Source organism: Giraffa tippelskirchi, chromosome 10 (genome assembly GCF_054371585.1).
Source record: "Giraffa tippelskirchi isolate mGirTip1 chromosome 10, T2T-mGirTip1v1.2.pri, whole genome shotgun sequence".
Lineage (NCBI taxonomy): Eukaryota > Metazoa > Chordata > Mammalia > Artiodactyla > Giraffidae > Giraffa > Giraffa tippelskirchi.
Window position 1 is genome coordinate 110795579 of NC_137284.1, and position 24466 is coordinate 110820044.

Below are 24466 nucleotides of genomic sequence, written 5' to 3' on the forward strand. Positions count from 1 at the left end.
AGCCCGAAGTCATTCTCAAGCACTTGTCAATCAGGGCTGAGCCTACAAAGACCAATCCCTGGACCCCTGGGAGGCACCTGGTAAGCCAAGTTCTGCAGCAGAAGCATTCTCGGGAAAGGAAGAGTTACCCCAGAGAGGGTCAGCGGAGAGGTTCGGGGCAGTAGGCCACCGGGGAGGGCTGCAGGGACAGACTTTCCTGCAGAGGCCTTCAGAGAAAGGTCCCAGGGGTTTGGAGATGGGCAGAGCCTGTGCCCAGGGTGCAGTCCGGAGCCCTGCTGGGCAGACCCTCCTGCAGGAAGGATGCCCGGTGGCCCCCCACCCTGTCCTGCAGGAGGTGCCAGGGTCGGTGTCACCTCCTTCCCCCGCTGCTGCCCGTCTCTCATCACTCTGAATGAGTGGCCCTTTGTACATGAAAGGAAAGCGGGCTGCGTGTGCCTTTAATCCTCCTGACGAAAGAAACGCCGGCCCATGACCCCACAGGAATGCTCCACCCCGGCCTGGCGGGCAGGCAGGTGGACGGATGAACAGATGAACGCACGAGTGGGGGACAAGGCAGGTGTCCCCACACCTCCTCTATGTCCCTTCCTGTATTTGTGGAGCCTGCTTTCTCTCCTCAGCTCCATTCAAGGGCTCACTGGCCCGTGGGTGGCTGGGCAGCAGCCCTAGGCTCCAGGTGAGCCCCCTGGATCTCAGGCAGTCAGAGACGCAGGGCCCCAGACATGGCCCACGTCCTCCACCCCAACCGCCACCACTTCACAAACAGGAAAACAGAGGTTCCGCCCAAGGTCACTGGGAGTCGTGAGCGGCTGAGACAATAGTAACCAGGGCCGTGCAAGGCTCTTGGTGATGACCTGGGTACTCTTCATGACAGCCGTGTGAGCCAGGCCCGGCCATCAACCCCACTTTACAGACGACAAAGTGAAGCACAGACAGAAGTCCGATGGCTCACTGACAGAGAGCGGCGAGGCCGGGATCCAAACTCTGGGATCCACGTTCACCACACTAGCAAGTTCTCCTGCTCCCCTGCTGAAACCCGGGTCTCCTCCCTCCCAGCCTGCCCCTCCCATGGCACCCTGAGGCCTCTGAGTCACCACCCAGAGGCTCTGAGAAGGGTCAGCCTGAGCGCTGGTGATTCCCCCTGCCTCCCCGCCATAGAGTGCCGCCCCAGCTCTGGGCCTGGTCAGAGAACTCCTGAGTCAAGTGAGTCCCCTGGCCTGATCCTCAGGCTCCCTAAAGACCGAGGGTGGGGTGAGAGGACTGGAGGACCCCCACTGCCTTGGAGGCTCCACTGGGTGTTCAGAGGGCCCCACCTGCACCAGCAAAAGGTCCGGGGCCGCCCCTCCCCAACACAGAGGCATCGCCTGCTCCAGAAGGCCGTGGCTGAGCACACCCTGGCCGGGCCGGGTCCTCCTTGCTTCCGATCCTATTCAAGCACCCCACCGCCCCATCCCTGACACCACCAGGTAATCACACCTGTTCTTCCTCCTTTGGGCCTAACAGCACTCACCACATCTGGCAGCTGCTGCCTTGAATGAGGAGGAGTCTCAAGAGTCACCAACTCACCACCCCCACCGCCTGACATAGGGCATCTTAACAACCTGTCTGAAGACACGTCATCTCACAAATCACACGCTTCTCCCTGGGCTCCAGTGACCACAAAATGCCACATATGAACCAGCCCCAAGCACTGAGTCTTTCCAGTCTGCGGGGGTTCTCCATTCCCCATCACACACACCCCTCCTATGTGGGGACAATCCAGGAAGCCCATTCTCCTTCCTATAGGCCACCCCCCACCACTGCTGCACCCCACCCCCCACCTCTCCACCACCACTCGGGCAAGGCTCTGAAGTCAGAGATGCACCTGACTCACTTGGTTCTGATGCAGAGCTCAAGCGGAGGGACGAGGCCGTTGTCTCTGTCCTCAGGGACGGTCTGGGTGGTGTCTGGGGAGGGAGGGAGAGAGAGGCACACGGTCATCAGCCAGGCCTGGGCTCACCCGAGGTCAGCATCAACCCTGCTCCTTGGACCTGACTCCTTGGGCACCTACCGCTCTTCTCTCATTTGGACCCTCCCTGGTTCCTGCCCGTCAGCTCTGATCCAGATACCAGAGAACCTACTCACTGGCCTCCCATCTCCAGTCTCTACCCCACCCTTCTGGCTCCACTTCAGCTACTAGAATAATTCTTTACAAAAACATGTCTCATCCCATCACTCCTCTTGCTCCAAAACCTTCCATGGCACCCCTTTGCCTGGAGAATAAAAACCCAAACTTGCTGGCATGATGCTCTTTCCTATGTAGTCTCCACCTCACTTTCCACCCTTTAAGCCCACCGTTTCTCAAGGCCCAGTGCTGGCCCCCTCCTGCAGGAGGCCCTGCTCTTACTCGCCCTCTGACCCCCCAGTCCCAACAGTCGAGTCTGTATTGTTCTCTGCCTGCCCTGAGAGCGCGTGCTAAGGCCAGCATCCTGGACCAGTCTGGAGGCTCCCCAGTCGCACAGGATGGGTGGGGAGGCAGCGCACCGATGGTCAGCCGAATCTGCTCCTGCTGGTTGGCCAGGCCATCGTAGTAGTATAGGTCAAAGAGCCGCTCGGTCCTCCAATCTCGCAGCAGCTCGAGCTGCTGGCTGAAGAGGACGCTGAAGTGGCTCTCACTGCACACCACCCAGATGGGGAACCTCGGGGTCTTCAGGAAGCAGCCCACCTGGACAAGGGAGAGGGAGCAGACGGAGATACCTGATGCAACGCGCCACCCAGGGAAGCAGGTTGGCGTATCTTCTGTCCAACCCCAGGCCCGGACTGACCTCAGCGAGGCCCTGCAGGGGATCCCAGCCTGTGTGTGCTGCTCACTGACACAGGATTGTCCCTGCCCGCTGAGCCCATCACTCCCAGGGCCTTTGCCCCACAAACAGTCATAGGGAGATACCCCAGCCTGAAAGCCAGGCATCACCTTCCCCTCATCTCCAGCAGCCAGCTGGCATGTGGTGTTGCCCATCGTGCCACCGAAGGCTCCCACATGTCCAGTCCCTCTGCCTCCAGCAATGATCTCCTAACTGGTTCTTCCTATACCCTCCCCTCCCCAGCCACAGCCACACAAGGCCTCTCAGCAGTCCTCAAACTAATCCAGCAGGGCAAGCCTCATGCCCGCACCCTGTCCATGAGTACACCTTCCTTCTCCTTCAGGGCCCGCATCATCCGGACGACCCAGTCAGAGAGCATGCATCATGTCCCCCTTCTGGCTCCTGGGGTGAGGATGGGAACTAGGTATCAAGTACCCACCCTCTGCCACAGCACATCCCCCTGCTCTATGACAGCGTGTCTGTCTGCCTCTTGCATGGACTATATACCCTTAAGCAGCAGTGCAGGGGGTATCAGTTGACACAAGCAAATGTTTGATGACCGAAGGTCCTGGTGATTGAAACGGAACATGAGCTAAGAATTTAGCTTGAAGACAGGTGGGGCAAGAGCCAGGAGGAGAAGGGAGGGAGGGCCTCTGGGTGAGCATCTATGGGTGATGCCAGGACAAATGTCTAGAGACCCTCAGGGAACAGCAGGCATCAGGGAAAAGCGGGGTAGAGGAGAATAATGGTGGAAGTTCCTGACAAGGAAGTCCTTTGGAAAGTCCCCAGCAGAGGACCTTCATGGTGGAGGAGTGCTGCAGGCAAGGCAGATGCCCGGGATCAACATCAGGGCCCTCCTGTTGTTGGGTCTGCAAAGGGGAGAGGCGGGGCCCACCCCCCACCCCGCTCAGATGCGTGGCTGGTCTGCCCCATGGTGGTCAGACTTTGACACGCTTGCTCCCTGTCACCTGTGATTCCCAACCCTGGGCCCTGGCTGATTCAGTTCTGTACGTGCAGTGGGCCAGGCTTGATTCGGCCTAATCCCCACCAGCCCCGGGGAGATGTTTGCACACTCAGGTATTTACAGCCGCAGCCTGTGGATTAAGGAAAGAATGGGAATTATTTTTCCAGTGGGGAGATGGGCATACTTTCTCCAGGGCCCGTCCCAGAAGACTAGGCCTCCCATAGCCCACCTGGAGCTGGTGTGTCTTGGCCAGAGAGGCTGTGATCTAGGGAAATGCCTGCTTGTGAACCTCCGGCAGAGGGTAGCAGGGTGAACTTCACGAAGTCTTCACTTTCTCACTATCCAAGCACCTTGCCCACTCCCTACTTGGCCCGCTAGGCCCTCACCCCAGCCCCCTGGGAACAGTAAAGTGTGACTACAGAGCTCCCTCCTTGGCGAGGGGGGCGGGGAATTCGCTGTCTTAAGGGACGTGGCGGGACGTGCCTAAAGCCCACTGCAAACTTGGCTTCCGTTCCAGTTAAAAAAGGCTTTTCTGGTGAGGGCATCACCTCAAACAGGCAGCCCTGCAGACTGGGAAGCCAGTACTCACTCACTGCAGGAAAAAGTGCCGTGCAGTCCGCCAGGAACCAGCGTCTGCAGAATCAGCCACCTTGAATTTTCCAGCAGAGGGACAAAAGGGCAGCTTGCCATCTAAGCAATGGTCAAAAGATTAAGGGCAAAAAAAGCGGCCCGGGGAATTTATAAATGAGTTTTCTCATTCAGGAGCCCCTTCCAATTGGGTGACTTTTTTCCAAAGATGAAATTCGCTTCCTGTGGATTCTAGGGTAGCTGACCAAAGGCCTGGGGCAAGGAAGGAGGGTGGGGGCACATTTCCTGTCCCCCCGGCACAGACCCAGGCTTTCTTCTAGTGGGTGAACGTGCAGCACAATCTTCAGGGATTACAATTGACCCTTGAACAACGTGGTCTTGAACCGTGCGGGTCCACTCATACATGGGTATTTTTCAACAGTAACTACTACAGTATTACATAGTGCATGGTCGGTTGACTCTAGATGCAGAGGAATGGCGGATATGGAGGACCTATGATGAATTATACGCAGATTAACCCCTGAGTGGCTCAAGGGTCAACCTGTATTTTTAAATGGATTCTTGCATCTTTTGCAGGACAGAGGTGTGTGAATGCCTCAAACCCATTCACGGACTGCCAGCTTTAAAGCCCTAATCTAAAAGGACCAACATTTGACTGCAGGCAAAGTGACAGTCCATCATCTCCAAGGATCGCATCCTTTCAACATGACTTATACTTCAGTCCCAGGCATCAGTGGTGAAGGACCCTAGAAACAGCCTGGTCTTCCAGGCTGGTCCTTCCAGAAGGACCCAGGAGCTGGTCTTCCCTTGCGGGGTTACCCATGAATGAGGTGGAGATAGTAAACAAATAATCACACAGACACATTTGCACCACATGTCACTGAATCTAAGATGCCGTCAGAGTCACCATTAGTTGTGTGTCACTAAGAAAGAACGCAGGCTGGCAGTTAGAGCCAGACACATCATCAACTGCCACTATACATCAAAATCTCAGAAGTGTTCAAATGTGGGGCAAGCTTGAATCTCTAAAGCAATGAAATGGGATATGTAAAACCAAGAGGAGGCCTGTGAAGGAAAGAATTAAGATTCTTGTGATGGAGAATGACAAGGTGGGCAGGGGACCACAAGAGGAGACCTCTACTGAGATAGAGTGATGAGGTTAGGAAAGGCTTCCTTTCAGAAGTGACAGTAAAGTCAAAACATGAAGGGAGGGAAAAGCAGGGACAGGATGTAGGGCCTTATTGGTCAAGGGAAGGTCTGGATTGTAGTCTCTGTATTAGTTTGCTAGAGCTGTGTAACAAAAGTCCACAGACTGAGCAGCTCAAACAACAGAAATTAATGTTCTCAGAATTCTGGAGGCTGGAGGTCCCAGGTCAAGATGTCAACAGGGTTGGTCTCTTCCGAGGCCCCTTTCCTTGGCATGAAGATGGACAGCTTCTCCCTGTGTCTTCAAGTGGTCTGCCCTCAGTGTGTGCCTGTGTCCCAACCTCTTCTTATAAGGACACTGGTCAGCTGGATTTGGGCCCAACCATTGGACTTCTTTCACCTTTGTTACCTCTTTGATGGCCCTTTCTCCAAGCATAGTCACATTCCAAGGTACTGACAGCTAGGACATCAACAAATGAATGCTAGGTTGAGGATTGGGGAGAAGACACGATTCAGCCCACAATAGTCTCAGAGGACTGGGAATCCATGGAAGGTGGTTAAGCAATGGAATAATGTGATTGATCTACTCTTTTAAAGATCACACTGGCTTCAGAGAAGGAGCCCAGTTGGAAGGAGGTGGGGACAGGAGCCAGAGGCCAGCTGGGCTGACACAGGTATTCAGACCAGCGAGGCTGGTAGCTCAGACAGGGGTGAAAGAGGACAGACTTGAGAAACAACTTAGGGTGGGAGCTCCGTGACCTGGACTGGAGGTGGATTGGACGCACTCTTGGTTCAAGTAACTGGGCAGATGGTGCTGTTTGTGGAGCTGGACAAAGGGGAGGAGGGTGGCACTTGTAGATCTCTCCCTGCCAAGCTCAGTCTTTGCCCAGGTCCCTCCATGAAGGCAAGCAATGAACGTGACTTACAGGTCATAGGGAAGCCCTTAAGTTAAATTCCCTGTGCCATGCTTTCCTCCCTGGCCTGTCAGTGCCCCATCACCACAGCCACCAGGAGCCAGGAGGAGCTGGTCTTCCCAGTGCAGCCTAGCCTTCACATTGAGCCTGGGGATGAAGGGAGTAAGGGGATGTCAGATAGGCAAGGCCAGTCCAGTTGGTCATGGAGAACAAATTAGGTTTCATAGGACACAGCCAGGCTGGAGTGGGAAGGGTAGGGGCTCGTTACTTATGGCAGGGGTGCATTTTTTGGCCCAGAGTTGCCTCTGCTTCTCCCAGGGCACAGGAGAAATGTGGGTCACCTGACAGGACCTATCACCCCCCACAGACACGTGAGGGCCCAGAACTCTAGCTCCCAGCCAGAGGCTGCACTGAGAAGCCTGGAGATGGGCTGTGAGTGAAGGCAGGCCTGGCTCTGCCATCTACATGAAAGAAAGGCTTCAGCCTTATTGCGACAGCTCTGCTGTGGACATCATTTCCAGGTTGCTCCAAACACCAGATCTTCCCCATAACCACATCTGGGTTGCCTGGTGGAAAAAGACCAGGCCAGGCTGACTGAGGGCCCTGGCTCTGGGTCCAGGTCCGGGCCTGGATGCTAAACCTCCTTGGATTCCTTCTGTTTGATGTGGCTAATCATGAAGGCCCCAGGGAACTCAGAACCGAAAGGATGGAGGGTGGAGTTACAGGAGATTAAAGCACTCTGGTCAACTGCCAGGCCTCCACCTTCTCCTTCAGATGCTTGGTCCTCAGAGAGCTCTGGGGATAAGGAGAGAGGCCCAGGGTTCCTTCTTTAGCAAGGCCGCTGTCCTGAGGCAGAGAAGCAAACCACCCCTTGCTGCAGGGAGAGAGAGCGCCCATCTCCAATCAAACGAACAGTGGCGGCTGGGGTGGGGGTTCCATGTGGATTTGAGGATTCGGATCATTGCAGGATCTGAATTTCTGCAATCAGCATTTTACTCCAAGGAAAGGATGACACCCAACTGATGTTCCTATCAATTACCCTCACAGACCAAAGGAAAATAGTTTACATTTTGACTAACACCTTCCACACAAGAGTGAGATCAGGGCTCCTAGTAAGCCTGGGGATTCTGTGAGCCTGGTCAAGATTACCTCTCAGCCCATGGAATTTCGGGTGAATGCCTGCAGAGCCCACATTGGGTCCAAGGCTCAGGGTGCCTGGTGTGTCTCACGGGCCACATGGCTGCACTCCTGGGTGCTCTCCTGACATCAGCACATCTGGGAATGAGTCACTCATTCTTTACTTCCCAAGTCTTTGGAACCCACAGGGTTGCTTCCTGTCTGTGGGGGTGGGGGTGGGGGGTCATGCCGAGAGGGGATCTGGGGATGGGGCCACCCAAACAGTGGTGTTCAATGGAGACAGCACACTTGAACATGTGATCACGCAGGAAGGCCATGATGAAATTGAACCACCCCACATACTCATCCACCTAGCATGCTCTGAGCATCCCTTTGGCCCAGTCTGTGCATCCCTGGTTCTGGGGATATAAGATCTATGAGGCCTCGTCCTGACCCTCCAAGAACCTCTGTGGGGCTGGTCACTGCAGAAAGACCTCCTGCTACTCCCTCAGGACAACTCTTTCATGAAATCGATCACAGAACAATTCTTCCCTGAAGACATGAAGGCCGAGACTCAGAGAAGGCTTCGCAGCAGGCAAGGACAAGAACACAGGGCCCAGTGGTCCTCTGCCCATGTTGCCAAAGATACCGTCATCCTACCCGCTGCCCAGTTTCACCTGGGGGTCACATCCTTTCTAAGACTCCAGATGCAGTGAGAGGAGAGGTAGAGGGACCAAAACACTTGCAAACAGACTGAGACCTACTACGATTGAACTGTGCCTCCCCTCAAAAAGATCTGTTGAAGTTCTAGCCCCCTGTACCTCAGAATGTGGCTTTATTGGGAAACAGGACTGCTGTAGGTTACCTAGCTAAGATGAGGTTAGTGGAGTAGGGTGGGCCCGCAATCCACACGACTGTCTCCTTAGAAGGAGACACTGAGGGAGGAGATGGCAGTGTGACACTGGAGGCAGAGACTGTAGTGACACTTCTACAAGCCAAGGATCACCAGGGATTGCCAGAAAACACCAAACACTATAAGGGAAGAGGAGGGATTCTCCTTGTGGATTTCAGGAGGAGCGTGGCCCTGCCAACACCTTGATTTCGGACTTGTTTTAGGAGAACTTGTCCTCCAGAGCCATGAAACACCACATTTCTGAGGTTTTAAGCCACCCAGCTTGTGACACTTTGTTGAGATAGCTCTAGGAAACTAACATGGGGCCCAAGACCTCAGGTCCTAATCCCTGGAGAAGACCCCCTGGCCAACACAGACACACACGACAACTGTGGCTGTTCTGACACACAATCATGCTACAAATCCCCTTAAGTCCCTTTCCTGGTGTCTGCTGGCTGTGGGTGTGAACCTTGGATGGCAGGGAAGCTGCACTTTTCCCGAAGCCTCTGTGATTGAGACTGGACCCCACTCCCGGGACCTGGGGTCAAGCTCTCCTTCTCCTCCCTTCCTCCCTCCTGTGGGTCCCCGGGAGCTGGGCTCCAGGGTCTTCGGGGGCCCAAGCGCTCCAAGGGTACCTGGCACACATTGTAGTGTTCAAAGAGGGACAGGAAGCCTATGTCGCTGCGTGTGGAGATGCCTTTGAGGATCGTGACATTCCCGTTCCCAGAATCCAGCTCCACCACATCGTTGAAAACATTGGACACAGCTTTCCCGGTCAGGAGCAGATTGACAAGTTCCTGTTGATGAGAGAAAAGGGAAAGGCTTGTCAAGGTGAAGCAGGGAACAAGAGAAAAACGGCGGAGAAGGAAGGAAGAAAGCAAGGAGGGCGAGAGACCGACATCAGAGGGGCCGTACCCAGTACTCCCCCCAGCCCTTGGGGAAGCTGCCAGCTCTGCTCATCAAAGCGACTCTGGGAACTCATCCATCTTTACTCCACAAGCAGTCACTGAGCACCAACTGCACCCGGGACCCCGCTGGGGAGTGGCGGGGGGGTGGGGCGGTGTTCCTGGTGGGGGGAAAGAGTGGCTCCTGACCTCGGGCGTCCGGGTCTAGAGCAGGGAGGATCAGGTATGGGCCTGCATGCCTGAAGAACAATGTAGGAAGTGACCGGAGCTTTAAAAAATGTGTGCATAGAGCACTCGTGGCCCACACGGACACAGGACCACATGACTAAGTCAGAGACTCTTTGTGGAGAAGCGACATTTGGGTGGGTCCTGAAGTGTTGGACTTTCTTTTCTTAATAAGCTTTTTTATTTTGAAATAATTATAGAGAGTCAAAAGAAGTTGTAAAAATAGCACGGAGGGTTCCTGTGTACCCTTCGCCCAGCTTCCCCCACAGATAACATCTTGCATAACCAGAGCGTGTTCTCAACACCAGGAAGCTGACAATGGGGAGACACCAGAAACTCAGATCCAGGCTGTACTAGGATTTCACCAGTGAAGGCAGCGTCTTCCAGCGAGGAGGGAGAGGAGAGGCCAGCAGAGGCAGGGAGGTGGGGGCAGGCAGGCTCCGGCCTGGGTTCCTGCTCTGTCTCTGGCCCTGTCAGCAGCATGGCCTCGGGACTCAGGTGCTGCACACCTGACAGGCCAATGTGCCTGCAAACCCCAGAACCACCAGATTTGTGTAGCAGTGACTCTCTGACCATCTTCCTCAGTCAGTGCCTCCTGCGCCAAGGTGGCTGCAAGGGCCCTTCCCTAAGCAGAGCATCCAGGGGTCCAGCCTCCTGTTAGGAATGGGGAATCAGGCTCACAGCTGGGAGAGGATTTGCCCAGGCCACGCAGCTGCTTAGCAACAGAGCCGGACTCCCACCCTCACTCTCCGGCTCCCTTTCCAGCATCCCTTCGCTCTCCACTCGTAACCCCTCAGGGGACCATCTGGCCAGCCAGAGATACAAGATGAAGGGCAACCTTTAAGTATCTGCTGCACCACTAAGGAAGGTTGCATGAGCCCAGCCTTAGCCCTGGGGCAGGACCTTCTGTCTGACCCACCTCCTGCCAGGGCTGCTGCATGTCTGAGGCCCACAGGAATCTCCCCAGTGGCGCGTGGGAACGGCCATAACAGCCCTTGCCCATCATCAACTCTGGAGGGCAGAGTTCACAGGAATGTTTTCCCCTGAATTGTGAGAGTGATGCACAGGTTAATAAATCTCTCGGTCAACATCAGGATCCCTGGCCCAGAGGTAGTAAAAGAGGCCCCTCTGATGGCCGCAGAGGGGCCATTATTGAAGGGAGATGCTGAGGGGGCCTCATTGTGTTCTTGCAGAGGAAGCGAGAAGGAATTTGGAGGAAATGTCTGCTCTGAGATACTGCACCTCGGGGGCAGTGGCTGCCGAAGAAAGGCAGCTTTCTCCAGGACACATTCAAGTGTTCCCAAATGGCTTTCAAGGGGGAGAACAGGTCCTGCTCCCCATCTGAGGGTTATCCCAAAGCCTTCCTCAGAGCAGGAAGGCTTCTCCAAATGAGAAGCAGTGACAGGCCACTCCCTGACCCTGGTCTCAAAAATCGCACAGTGGCAAAGCTTAGTGGTCACCTGGCTCCTCACAACTCCAAGTGTCATCCGTGGACCAGCAGCAATGACCCTCCTGGAAGCCTGTGAGAAATTCAAAACCTCAGACCCCGGTCCAGGCCCGCTGAATCTGAGCCGACTCTTCAACAAGATTTTACAGGATTCATGTGCACATCCAAGTTCAAAAAGCACTGACCTAGGGATCTCCCTGGTGGTCCAGTGGCTAAGAATCCACCTTCCAATGTAGAAGGCTTGGGTTCAATCCTTGGCTGGGGAACTAAGATCCCACATGCCACGGGGCACTTAAGCTCATACACCTTAACTAAAGAGCGTGTGCACCACAGCTGAGATCTGATGCAGCCAAATAAATATATAAATACTTTAAAAAACAAAAAAAGAAGAAGACTTAACTAGTCCCAGTGTTTCACTCTACAAATGAGGGGACCAAGGTTCAGGGAGGGGAAGAAAATTGTCCCAGCCCACGCCACAAGTGAAACTGCCTGCCAACACAGCTCAGAAGTCAGCCCAGGCTCTGTTCTATATCCTCTGCATGCTGCTTAAGTGACCCCCCCGGGTCACATTGCTCTCTGCCTGCGTGGGGAAGCTCCCACAGGGAGGACAGGTAGGAAGACCCAGAGCGGGACCACCCGCAGTGGTCGCTCAGCCTGAAACCTTTCTCTGGGGGCTGGGCAACAGCTAACCTCACATCTCCTTGGGTGCCTGAGACAAACCACAGGCCCTGAGCTAGCCCTTGCATGGTGCCCAGGTATGTTTTCAGGACTGGCACGTGTGAGCCAGGACCCCTAGGACAGCTGGGTCCTCTGTGGGCCCAGCAGCCAGAGAAGCTCCACCCAGCCCAGTCTGTGCCACACGTGCTGCCCCCAGAGGCACTGAGGGTGAGGTTTAACCGTGGCGAGGAGGCCACTCAGAGAGGCCTTGCCATGCAGAGAAAAGCTCAGGCAGAAGTCAGGTGTAGCATTTGGCTCCCAGTCCTGATGCCTGATGACAGGATCTTAAATTTATTTTTATTTTTTGGCCGCACCTTGCCACATGTGGGATCTTAGCTCCTCAACCAGGGATTAGAACCCGTGACCCCTGCAATGGAAGCATGGATTCTCAACCACTGGACTTCCAGGGAAGTGCCTGCCATGATAGGATCTTAAACAGATCCTTTTCCTTGTATTACCAGGAGACCAGGAGGATTGAAGACAAGCAGTTGTGCTAAGGGAGCTCTGCTCTCCGCAAGGCCCTCTGTGAAGATGCAGAGGGGAGAGTGGTCCTAAAGACAATATCCTGTACAAATGCAGGGGGCCCGGGCCGTCATTGCCACAGCTGGACCTGGGCCCCTCGTCCACGCTGGGGCTCTGGGCTGGGCAGTGCTTGGGTCTGTCTCTTTGGCACCTCCTGCAGCTCCAGGCACACACATTGGGCACAGCAAAGCCCAGAACCAGAGGCTAACCCGAGTTCCCTTTCTAGGTCTCTGTGATGAGGAAGCCCAGCAGAACCTGAAAGCTGCTCGGGGAGAGCTAGCAGGAGCAAAGTTAGAAGGGAAGAGGAAGGGAAAAATGCGCTAGGCTGCCCCACACCCCACCACGGCCCTGACCTGCGTGCAGTATCCGTGAGCTCCAATCAGGTGGCTGGTGGGGACGTCAAAGTCCTGGCGGACACTGGAGAGCAAGAAGAAAGGGCTGTTAGCACATCTCTGCCTGACTCAGGCTGCCGGGCAAACCTCAAGGATGGCTGGGGGCTCCCCTTGGGTTCCAGGCTGAGGCCCAGGACTTCGGCTTTGTCAGGAACCCAAGTTTCTGTGCTCTGTGCCCACCCTGGGGCCGGAGCCCGGGACTCAATCTGCTCTGGGCAATGGCCTCCACTCTGGCTTCATCGGGCCCTCTGTGGACAACCAGAGGTTGGTGATGGAATCATGCCATAGCAGAAAGGGCCCTGGGTTTGGAATCCACGCCCTGCATTCACACTCTGTCACTTACTGATGGTGGGGACTGGACATCCCCTGCCCTGTCCTCAGTCGACAAGTCAGTTAAATAGGAGGAATGGCCTCGAATGCCTCTTTTGAGTCCAAAAACAATAGCCACTGCCACCTGGGCATAAACTCTGTACCAGGCCGAGTAAAATCACTGTTTCCTAAACCCTGAAATAAAACCAAGGCTCCAAGACCTGACTTGCCCAGGACACTCAGCTCATGGGTGATGGGGCTGGAGGGGGGCCTCGCTGCCAGTCTCGGTGGCCCGTGCTCCCCTCGCCCCACGTCACACCTGTGGCTCCACCTTCAGAATGGGTGTCCCCGCAAAGGCACAAGGTGAAAGCAACTTTGCCAAAAGAAACCCGTCAAACTGAAAGAAAGAGGTTTCTAGGACTGTATGCTATTTGGGGGCCAGAACAATGCACAGTGTCAGCAGTGGCCCTGTCACATGTGAGGTCAGTACTAGGAGGCAAGCCCCTCGCCCCTAAATCTCAAAACCATCGTATTGTATGGAAAGCTCACCATAAGGACATTACTCTTTTTACCCCAAAGTAAATCCCTCAGGACACAAAGCATCATTGCTGAACAGAGCTGTGGGATGGGTAGTAAGAAAGGAGCTCCCCTCCACAGACTGCACTTATAGAGGACAGCATTTCAAACCTCCAGCCACTGGGGAAAATGGCAATTATTATAGTTTATAGACATGGAAAGGCTTCCCAGGTGGCGCTAGTGGTAAAGAATCCACTTGCCAATGCAGGAGACATGAGAGATGTAGGTTTGATCCCTGGGTCAGGAAGATCCCCTGGAGTAGGAAATGCCAACCTGCTCTAGTATTCTTGCCTGGAAAATTCCATGGACAGAGGAGCCTGGCGGGCTACAGTCCATGGAAAGAGTCAGACACAACTGAGCTTTTATAGATGTGGAAAGAAGCTCAGAGGTTAACACCAGGGGTAGGGGTGTCATGTAAGGCCAGGGAGCTGGCTCCCCCTATAGCTGCCCACCCAGTACAGGCCGTGGCCTGGCCTGTCCCCTACATCCCCACCCCAAAGAGAGTGCCGAGAGGTGGCCTAGAGGTAGGAAGAGCCAAGTTATCATGACGTTTGTTTTTCCTTACAGTGGAAGAGAAGAAAAACCTGGCCTCAGTTTCATGCTTTAAAACTAAGACCTGCCATAAGTCCATAAACCTAAAACATACACCCTGGTTCCACCTTAGAAACCCCAGCTCCACGACTCCACGAGAGGAACCCTTTCTTGTCATTTTTACTAACTGTGGTCAAACAGGGATGGTCCGTGGTCCACACGGACCTGGGTTAGTACTGCAGGGCCCAGCCGAAAGCCACTGAGGCTAGGGTCCTTCAGAAGGGCCTTGGAGGCTGGCCCACCAGACATGGCCCAGCAGGCCTGGGAAGGAGCCAGCTGGAGGGACAGGGGGACAAATGGCCGAGGGTGGCGTGCAGCTGGTGCTGGCTCGGGCAGAAGAATTGATGGAAATACTCCTCGTGGCATACACAGGCATCTTCTGAAGGGATGAAAATAACCTCAGAGGGGCCCTGGGTAGACTGATAAGCATCGCTGGCCCGGAGCCGTCCCAAAGCTTTCAGAAGCAGTCTGATGTTCATAATCTCACAGTCTCATGTTCACCCAGCAGGGCTGAGCGCCTGCGTCAGCTGAGAGCAGAGGGACGGGCAGAGAGGACAATGGGAGGAAATGGTAATTGCATCCTTAGGTGCAAACATGATGGGAAATTCAGAAGTAGACTCAGATATTAAAAGGGAGAAACATCTGTATTTCATATCAGGGCATTTGGGAGACGCCAAAGAGCAGCTTATGGCTTAAGAGATTTACAACTTTGGCAAATCTAGATGCCCAGACCTCCCTCCAGGGGAAATCCCTAGAGAGCTGAATGTGAGGAGTCTCAGAGCAAAGAAACAGCGGCTTCTGCTCTGCCCAGAGATGAGGCAATTCACATGGCAGGGCCAGCATCAGGCCTGAGTTCTAGCCCCCATTCGCTGTGGGGCCACAGACCTCCCCTCTCTGGGTCTCAGTCTCCCGTTTTGTAATATGAGGGGCTTTGCGCAAGGTCAGGCAGTGTCCCAGGAGTAGGGGCTGAATCAGTGGGGGGGGGGTGCTGCAGGGCTCTAGGGTCCCTACCTTCTGGGCTTCTGAGCTTCACGCTGCAATGGTCCCTCCCCTAGGACTGATCACCATTCCAGTCTAATGAGTAGGTTATTACCTCCATGGTCCCCCGGGGGCTAGACAACACTGGACCCCAGGGGAGTTCTGCAGAGCCCGGGACACCAGAGTGGGTGACAGGAGCCAGGAGGAGCCAGGGCCTGATAAAGTCTGTCCCCTGAGACTGTGCTGTACTGGGGACCCCCTCAAGAAACAAGAACTTGCCTGGATTTTAGATTGCAGGAAGCACAGAGTGGTGGGAGCCTGAGCGGACCTGCCCAAGGCCTGGAAACTTACGAGGAGGGGCTTGGCCCTAGCTGCCCTGCCACCAACCTCCTCAGCATTCTGGAAGCCAAGGGCCAGAACTTGGATCAATGGTCTGGGGTGATGGCCCAACCCTGGGGGTGTCCAGTCCACTTGCTGACAGAGGAGGGGGCTCTGATCAGGGTGCCAGCAAGGATGGTTTCTCCCAGCTCTGCCTATGTCAGGAGGTCCTGAGACACTGCTCTACACCAAGAAACAGAACGAAGAGGGCGTCAGGGATGGCAGATTCCCCAGGGCCCAGCATTGTGCAGGTGGGAGAATGAATGGCCAGAGAAAGGATGCAGCTGGCCCAGAGGTAGTGACAGGTGCCAGCTCACTCTCAGGCTGAAGCTAGTCTGAAAGCTCCACTGGCTCTGTCCAACCCTCCCTCCAGCACAGGGCTCGGAGGGACAAAGGTTCTGCCTCTGAGCAGCTTCCAGTGTACAAGCCTCGGACTTGCAGAGTCTGTAGTCTCTGACACTTTCAGGAACGCCTGCAAGTCCTCCCTAAAGCCTTGGAGGCTAGCAGGCAAGAACCACCATCTCCGTGCTGATGGGGAAACTGAGACCCAGAAAGGAGAAGAGACTTGGGGTCACTCAGAGTCGGCAGGCCAGGACTGTGTCCCTGACCTGACACCAACATCACACAGTGCGGCCTGAAACAGATGATAGTGGTCAGCCCGGCCGGCCATCTCCAGGCAGGTACGGGAGCCCTGCAGCCCCACCGCTGGTTGCCACCCTCCCTGACTGAGACACAGCTTGCCCTTCACTCTAAAGCCTACCCAACACACAAGTGAACGTGTGAATATGGGCATTCTGTGCAGAAGTTTCTCAATAAGAAGGATACGCCCAAGTGGCCGAGAAATAGGGTTCTGGTCTACAGCCAAAATTCACCTGAAATCAGTGTCCGTGGGAGGCAGGGTCAGTGGGGTCCTGGCCTGGCTGGGTGACCTCGGGCAAGTCACTGCCTCGCTCTCAGCCTGTGTGTTCATTTATAAAACCAGAGGCCTGGAGCAGAAAGGTCCCCAGGGACCTTCCAGGATGTGAACAAGTGTGCCTGGTCCACAACTCTGATATTTAAAACATCATACCTAAAAATAGTTGGTAATTAACCAACTATTTTTAGTAGGAGGACCTCACCAGCCACCTTCCCTCCACCTGACCTCTGGGGCACCAGGCTCAGGGCACCCCCAGGCCCCACTGGGCCAGCTCCTGCCTGCCCCTCCCAGGAGACCCTCCCCCAGATACTGTACCTTCCACTGTACTCCCAGCCACCTGCAGTGGCCTCCAGAAACCAATACCTATTGCGAGGACTTCTATTGACTCTTGAGGGCAACATCAATAGTGAAAGGACAGCTGTGGAACAACTAAGAGAACCTGGGCTCTCAACTCAGGGACACTAGGATTATTCCCCTCTCTGAGCCTCAGTTTCCCCACCTGCAAAATGGGTATGAAGACACCTCTTTCTACTACAGAATTGCTGTGAGAACTGAATGAGATGAACTATATAAAGCACTTGACATTTGGGAAATGTCACTTCCTTTTTCCTATGATAACAGCCATAACAGCAAAAACAAAAACAAAAAAAATAACAATGACTAGCGGCCACGATTCCTGGAACTTCGACTATTCGTATCACGGCCAAGAACCCAGAATAGATGGAGGCTCCACTCCCAGTGACTGAACTGTAGCCATGGATATCTAAAAAGGATCTGGATGTGGTGGATACTGACTGTTTTCTCAGGAAGGTTGACAGGGAATTGACAATGAGTCAGAACATCTGGGTGTCAGGTCCCCTCTGCCACCTGCGTTGTGACCTTTGGTAAATTGCTTTCTATCTCTGAGCCTTGAGTATGGCATTCCCCTGATGGGGATAACAATAACCACCTCAAAGGGTTGTTGCGATAAGGGATGAGCCCATAAAAAAGACTTGCAAACCCCAGACAGCTCCGCAGATGGGAGGGAACGGGTGCTATTTCCATTCTGTCAGCAGGGGCCCTAAAGAGGAACGGGCTAGACAGGGACCCAGGAACAGGGCAAGGTGTGGGGATGGAGAGAAAGGAACGGGCCTAAAGGAAGAAAGAGAAAACAGAAATGCCCAAGCCCTTCCCTCCCCATCACTTTTCCCCCTCACCGCTCCCGTTCCTCCCTTCGCATGCCTATACCTTCCTTCCAACCACACCTGGAGGAACCATTTCCTGAAGACCTCTCAGCTGGCCTTCGCCTGCTTTGTCCTTTCTGCCTGCTACAATCCTTCCAATGAAGTCCTCAAGCTCTGCTAAATGTCATCTCCTCCATAAAGAGACACCTCCCATGCCCCAGGAGAGAGATGCCCCATCTCTCTGTGGACACCCTGTTCCGAAGAGCGCCCCCGACACTCACTGCTTTCCGGGTGCCAGCCTTGCTCCTCCAAGCAGCAAGGACTTGGAGGGTCAGGGTGACACTGTCCGTCCAGCCCCACAGCACCCAGAACTGGGCCCTAACCCTGCAGGTGCACAGCAGATGGACCCCAAATGGCGTGAGCCTGCCCACACCCAACTTATGGAACAGCCTCTGGAAGTGAGGTCCCAGGCCATGGTTAGAGGCAGGCGGAAACAAGCTTCCCACCCAAGCAGCTGAAGCTAGACTGGAACAGGAGATTCCTTCCAAAGGTGAATGGTCTCTTCCTCCTCCTGAGGCCAGTCCTCTCTACCCAGGCATCTGAGCAAGCCCTTCGTGGAACAAGCAGGTGTAGCCCTAGGGTCAGTGGGTAAGGCTGCTGGGTGCACCGGGCATCAAGAGATCCTCCCAGCTCTGCCACTAACCCTGGGGTAGTCTGGGTTTGGTTGCCCTTCTCTGCATCCAGCCCTCAGGCTCTGTCTGTGGGCGGACCTGCCGCCCTCAGCCATGCCCTGCTGGCACTCACTGGCCATGACTTGTCATCTCAGCAGCTAGGACCAGACCATGCTGGCTGAAATGAAGTGGCGAGTGAAGCCAGAAGACAAACATCGATTTGTTTGGGACTCCCTAGTGTCCTGTTTCCCATTCTCCTTCTAAGTGGGCAGACATGGCCGAGCAGCACCTGTCATTCCTTCCCCAGGCCAGGAAGGGCCATGTAGGCACAGGATATGCAGGCAATGGTGTCAGCTGTGTGCCAACCTGCCCTGAATTCTCAGAGCCTTGGTCCCCACATCTGCAAAATGGGATAATGACCCCAGGCCTATGGGCCTGCCCCTTGGGCTACCATCAGCCGCCAAAGCCCAGGGAAGGCTGTTTTTGGCTAACTTCAGCTGAGTGGGAGGGACGCCTGCTTCTGTCCGCCTCCAAACACTGCCTGGGACCCAGCTTCTGGAGGCTGTTCCAGGTGCTGGGTGTGGGCAGGCTCACATCATTCGGGGCCCATCTGCTGTGCACCTGCAGGGGCCCAGGGCCCCTCTCTCTCCTGTCTGCCTCCAGCCGAAGCTGCGCCCTCAGAATCTGGCTTCCTTGGGGTGAGGGAGCCGACCAGAGAGCTACAGGACAGAACTCTGGTCACTGCACAGGAGCTGGGAGACAGGGCAGCTGGGCACTCCCAGAAAGGGAAACCCAGGAGGAAGGGGGTCTGGGGAGAGCATCTGCTATTTCCAACTACAAAGTATAGGCAAGCCCTTTGGCTCTGCCTCCCACATACCACCTTGGCCTCTTCAGACGCATCTGCTGAAAGTACTCACTACCCAGAATCCTCTGTTGTTGTTCAGTCGCTAAGTCTTGTCTGACTCTTTGTGACCCCATGGACTACAGCATGCCAGACTTTCCTGTCCTTCTCTATCTCCTGAAGCTTGCTCAAACTCATGTCCACTGAGTTGGTGATGCCATCTAACCATCTTATCCTCTGCCACCCTCTTTTCCTTTTGCCTTCAAATATGGCCTCCACTGGAATTTAATCCAGGTTAGAGGTGATCTGGAGTTCATTGAGAAAGTTCCTCTCCTCCAGTCTCCCACCTATAGTCAAAAGAGCTTGGCATGTCGGGAAGGAGGGCCATTAACCATTTTGCTTGGTCTCTGTGTCCCACCTGGAGGAGACAGGGGAGAGAGGCGAGGCTCCATTCAGGGCTACAAAGCAGAGTGGAGTCAGGGCACCCGGTCTGGGGGGTTCTGTGTGCACCTCCCTTCCTGGGCTCCGGTTTAGGGCAGGCAATAGGAGCGTGGAGGAGAACATTGACGAGAATCCTGTGTATCCCTTCCCACCAGGACAGCGTGTCTGGGGCCACCAAGATCCCGTGATTCTCAACCAGAATAGCTCTATGCTCAAATCCCTATGTCACCAGCCACCAGCCAGCCCAGCCCCCCTGAGGCAGAATAGAAGCTTCGCCACTGCTTATCTCCATCTCTGAGGGTGTCCTGCAGGGCCCAGATCTAACCCACCCCCAAGCTCAAGCCCCCTCCAGCTCCTGGATCTGTCCCACACTTCAAGTTCCCCACCATACAGCCCATCCCTTTCCCAGCCAGTGTGGTGGGTCCCTGGGGGAGAGGAGGGGTTGACCACCTTTGGGGGCAGCCCCCTGAGTGCACATGCCCCACAGTAGGTGCAGCCCAGGCCTGGCCACCATGAGCTATCAGAAGTGGGGACATGACACAGCTCCCTGTAGGCTGAGGAATGCCAGTGAAAAGGCTCACCATGCAGGAGGCTCCCCTGAGAACACAGCGGAGACACAGGGAGGGAGAGTGAAGAGCCAGAAGGGACGACACCCAGTCCCACAGACACTGTTTGGGTTTCTAGATCCAGCCACTCCCAAAGCCCTGGGCTTTGACATGAATCAATTAACAGAGTGTTTTCTGCTTACGGTAAGGACTGCCTTTCTGTTACTCGCCTTTGCCTGACCAGCACTCATGGTCAGCCTTCAGTTCCAAGCTGTTTCTCTGTGTTGTTGTTTTCACTGTGTTGGAGACGGTTACAAAGAACACAGAGCCACATGGTGTGGGGGCTGCTCCACACCCTCAGTGCTTGGCTTGTGCTGCTCAAAAATTACTTCAGCAAACGACAAAGTACTGCCTCTTCTGGACTTTCAAGACTGCCCTTGGGCATCCAAAGTTGCCACTGTAATGAATGCCAAAGGTCTACTGAATGAAAAGATTTTCTTCACAAGCTGTCTCCCCCCCACCCCCTGGGCCTAAGTCACCCGAGGGGCGTCGCCCGAGCCCTTCCTGTGCCGAGGGGCTGGCACACCCCTGCGCTGCGCTCTGCAGGCCTGGCACGGAGCTGACCTTGACCCCACAACCCTGAGCATCTTTGGGGTTTCTGAGAATGTGCTGGGGAAAGTTCTGGGCCAGGCAGTTTGGAAAGCAGGGGGGCTAGGCAAACATGAAAGCTTGCATGAGATTTACTGTAAGCAACTCGAGATCTTAGGAAGGAAAATAGATGGCTTGAAATCAAGCAGAAAAATAACAAAGCCTTCTCAAGGCTTTGCACTCAGCCTGGAGTAAACAAAACTCAAAGGCCAGCTTTGCTGCTATTCTTTCAGCCTCTGAGGGTAAAGGGGGCAGGCTGCACCCTACTGCACCTGTGCCTGTCCATGGTACCCTCGCCTTGGCTCCACCCAGCGCTGGAGACAGCCCACGGACAGGAGGCAATGACTCTGGGGTGACAGCCACCCCAAGGACTCAGACATGGGTCTCAGAGCCTTGCTAGGAGGAGGGTCAGCCATGCCCTCGGTCACACTCACACTTCCGCACACACACAATCAAGTCACCCTTCCCACAGTCTCAGATACAACCACCAACACCCACATCATCTCACACCCGGGCCTGCAGACTCACTCATCTCTCATGCAACACATCTCGCCACACATGCACACAGACTCACACTATGTTTGGGAAGAACTTGGTGTTTCCTAGCCACCCCTGCTCTGCTTCTCCTGGCTGAACGGCATATGATTTGAGAGACTTGCGCTCTTTTGGGTTACCGCGTTATGGCCCATGTATATGATTTGACAGACTTGTGCTCTCTTTTGGGTTACCCACATTATGCCCCAGATCACCCTAAAATGGTATCAAAGGATTCAGCAAAGCTAAATCTGAACACCAGAGCAAGAAGGCCCTTGGGTTTGCCTGGTCCTGTGGTTTTTAAGCAGTGTTTGCAGAACCAGGATTTCTGCAAAGAGGAGTCTCCAGGCAGCAAGGAGGACCCATCACCCATTTGCAGGACATCCCCATGGCCTGATCTATACCACGAGGCACCCAGCCAAGACGGAGGGCAAGACAGGACAGCACAGGACAAGAGAGGCTCTGAGCACAGCTGGGGTAGGACAGGACTAATTACAGCCTCCATCCAAGACCTGCCACCTCCTGGACCCCTGCCAGGCACACGACAGGTACTTCTTCATTTAACCCTGTGAAGTAGGAATTATCAGCCCCATTTTACAGAGTTAAGAAACTCGGGCTCAAAGGTATATGGAGGCAGGCATGAAACCAAGTCTGTTTTACTCCCAAGTTCAAGTCCTTAAACAACAAACCCAGAGAGTCCTGTCTGGGACCCAGCTGCCTGAGGTGAGCTGTGTAATTCTCAGGCAAATCACTTGACTCGCCTCTCAAAGCCTCGTTTTCTCCTCTGAAAGAGATGCTGACAGAGGTGGCAACAGTGCCACCTAACAGGATTGCTGTGGGGATTAAATGCGTCTTGTGTAAAATGTGACAGCCAAGGACCTGGCAGGTAAGAAGCTTCCTAGACGTTGGTTGCTGTCCTTCTTACTCCTGATGAGAATGTTCTCTATGCTGTCTACTGAGGAGAAGGGAAAGGGGAGCCACAGGAGTCAGACAAACCCCACCAATGCGCAGCCAGGGCCAATGCTCGAGCAGGTCTCTGTGAGGTCCTCCTGGCAGTCAGGGGCCAGGATGGCTGTAGCTGCCCAGGAAGGTTTTGGAACCACAGGCCTCCAGTTCGCACGGAAGGTCCTCGGGGGCCCTGCGCAGGAGAGACTGTCTTTACATACTCTCTCTGGGGCCAAGGGGACCCCCACAGTACTGTGTGTGTCTGCATGTGTATCTGTGTGTCTGAGTATGTGTATGTCCCTTTCTGTGTCTCTGCATGGTGGAGGCGGAGGGGCCTGGCAGCCCCTTCCCACAGGCACGAGGTTGTGCTGGTCCAGCGGGGCAGCCTTCCCAACACAGACACCCCACAGGTACCATGGCCAAGGCAGGCACCTAGGGGTCTGACTTGATTGGATGGGGTGGGGAGGTGGCAGAAGCCACCCCAGTGGTGGAGCTCTGGAGAACATGAAGCAAAGCCTGGATGGGGGGCCCCGAAGGCCCCTCAGATGGACATGGCTGCCCGAGCAGCTCCCTAAGGAGCATGCGCGTGAACAGGGGGCCCAGCTTCCAGGCTGGCAAGTGGCACCAAGAGTAGAGAAACTCTAAGCACAGAGATCTCAATCCCCAGAGTCAGGGGGCCCCTGTGCAGAGGGGAAAACGGGCCCAGAGGATTGCAGAAAGGCCTGGTCCTCCCGTCAGGGAGCTCAAGAGTGTCCCCCACACACCAGTCAGCCCAGGGATTAGCAAACCCAGGCCTGGGGAGAACGCAGCGCGGTGGCTTACAGTCTCCGTGCACGTGAGCCCAGCCAGGAATGAATCATATCATTATGGCAGGATTAGAAGAAAAATGCCATTAGAAAGTGCATACACACGCATTTAATAAGGTCAGTAGCAGTGAGCAGCAGGCCAGCCCACAGCACGAGGCTGCAGAGCCTCCTACTCCTCCCACCAGCACCCGAGGCCATGGGGAACGTGGACAAGACCCGCTCAGGCCCAGGATCAGGGAGCAAGCGTCTCCTTCTGCCGGGCCCCCCGCCAGCCTAGGCACCCCATGGCTACTCTTTCCGCATCCCCTACTCAGAGCTGTTTCCAGATCTTCCCCAACACCATACACACCCTGCTCCCCGGTCAAGTAAAATTTGTCCCCCTAGCTCTCCATGTCCTCTTGGGTCTGCGCTCTGCTTGGAAGTGGATGGGTAATCGATTGTACTTTACAAACCTCTTAATGTGCTATTAATTTGTTACCCTCCCTGGTGACACAATGCTCAGGTGACAACTATGGAAAAGAGGACTAGAAAGCACCCAGGGAATGAGGGTGATGGCAGAGCTCCAGCTCTCAGGCAGCCTGGGAGCCTGAGTTTGACAGGGATGCCCAGAGTACAAGTCGGGAACCCAACCTCCCCGCTCCCCTGGCCTCTAAGGCCCTGGTACACCCCCCGACTCAGCCCTCAAAGTTGGCTCTAGACACGAACCTGGAAGCCTTTGGGACTGCTTTGGCCTATGGCATGTCCACAGGGCCCTTGGTCATCTCCCAGCTCCCAGCCTCAACTGTCCAGCCCCGCACACATCCAGAGGAGTCCACATGCACCTTCAAGTACTCGCCCACTGCAGTGCTGCTAGGACCCCAGGAGTGCTATAAGCTCTTGAGGGGGTGTGGGGGGAGTCTTTTGGATCCGAATCCCCTGCACTCCCCAGTACATGCGGGGAGATGGAGGAGAAGGTAGTGCTGACCCACATGTACAGAGGATGTAACTGTTCTCTCCCCCACTAGCCTACTGACCCCCAGTTCACTGCTCCATTTATCCTTTCCACCAGGCTCCCTGAGCACCCACTGTGTGCCAAGCTCTGCAGTGACCAGACAGATAAGCCCAGCTCCAGGAACTAAGTGGGGAAGATACTCACAGCTCTGTGGATCTGGACAGGATGGCCGATAGTGTGAGCAGGACACATCCATAAGGGCCTGCTTCAAACTGGAAAGAGGAGAAAGCAGTGAGAACCCATCAACTGTCTGCACCTCCCTCCTCTGGGTTCCTTGGGGACCATACCCTGGGGAGCAGGCTCACTTCAAGCCAGCCAGCTACTTCGAGCTGGGTCCCAGAGGTTGCCAGATGGCCCCCCACAGCAGACTCCATGCAGGTCTCCCAAACCAGATTCCCAAAGGGATGAGGAACACACAAGCCTAAGTGACAATGGAGCAGATGCAGTGCCCCCGAGGAAACACCCATG

The 24466-nt window shown here is 55.0% G+C and overlaps 1 protein-coding gene across 4 annotated transcripts in view; it reads right to left on the reverse strand.

Annotated features, from left to right (window-relative positions):
- MINDY4 (MINDY lysine 48 deubiquitinase 4) overlaps nt 1–24466 on the reverse strand; it is a 112605-nt gene that overhangs the window by 9097 nt on the left and 79042 nt on the right. For all 4 annotated transcript variants that reach the window (XM_081534806.1, XM_081534804.1, XM_081534805.1 and 1 more), the window contains 5 exons: nt 24143–24210; nt 12627–12690; nt 9093–9254; nt 2521–2701; nt 1871–1943 (listed from right to left, as the gene is read on the reverse strand). In XM_081534806.1, the coding sequence (XP_081390932.1) occupies nt 1871–1943; nt 2521–2701; nt 9093–9254; nt 12627–12690; nt 24143–24210 (548 nt within the window). The remainder of the gene's footprint in view (nt 1–1870; nt 1944–2520; nt 2702–9092; nt 9255–12626; nt 12691–24142; nt 24211–24466) is intronic.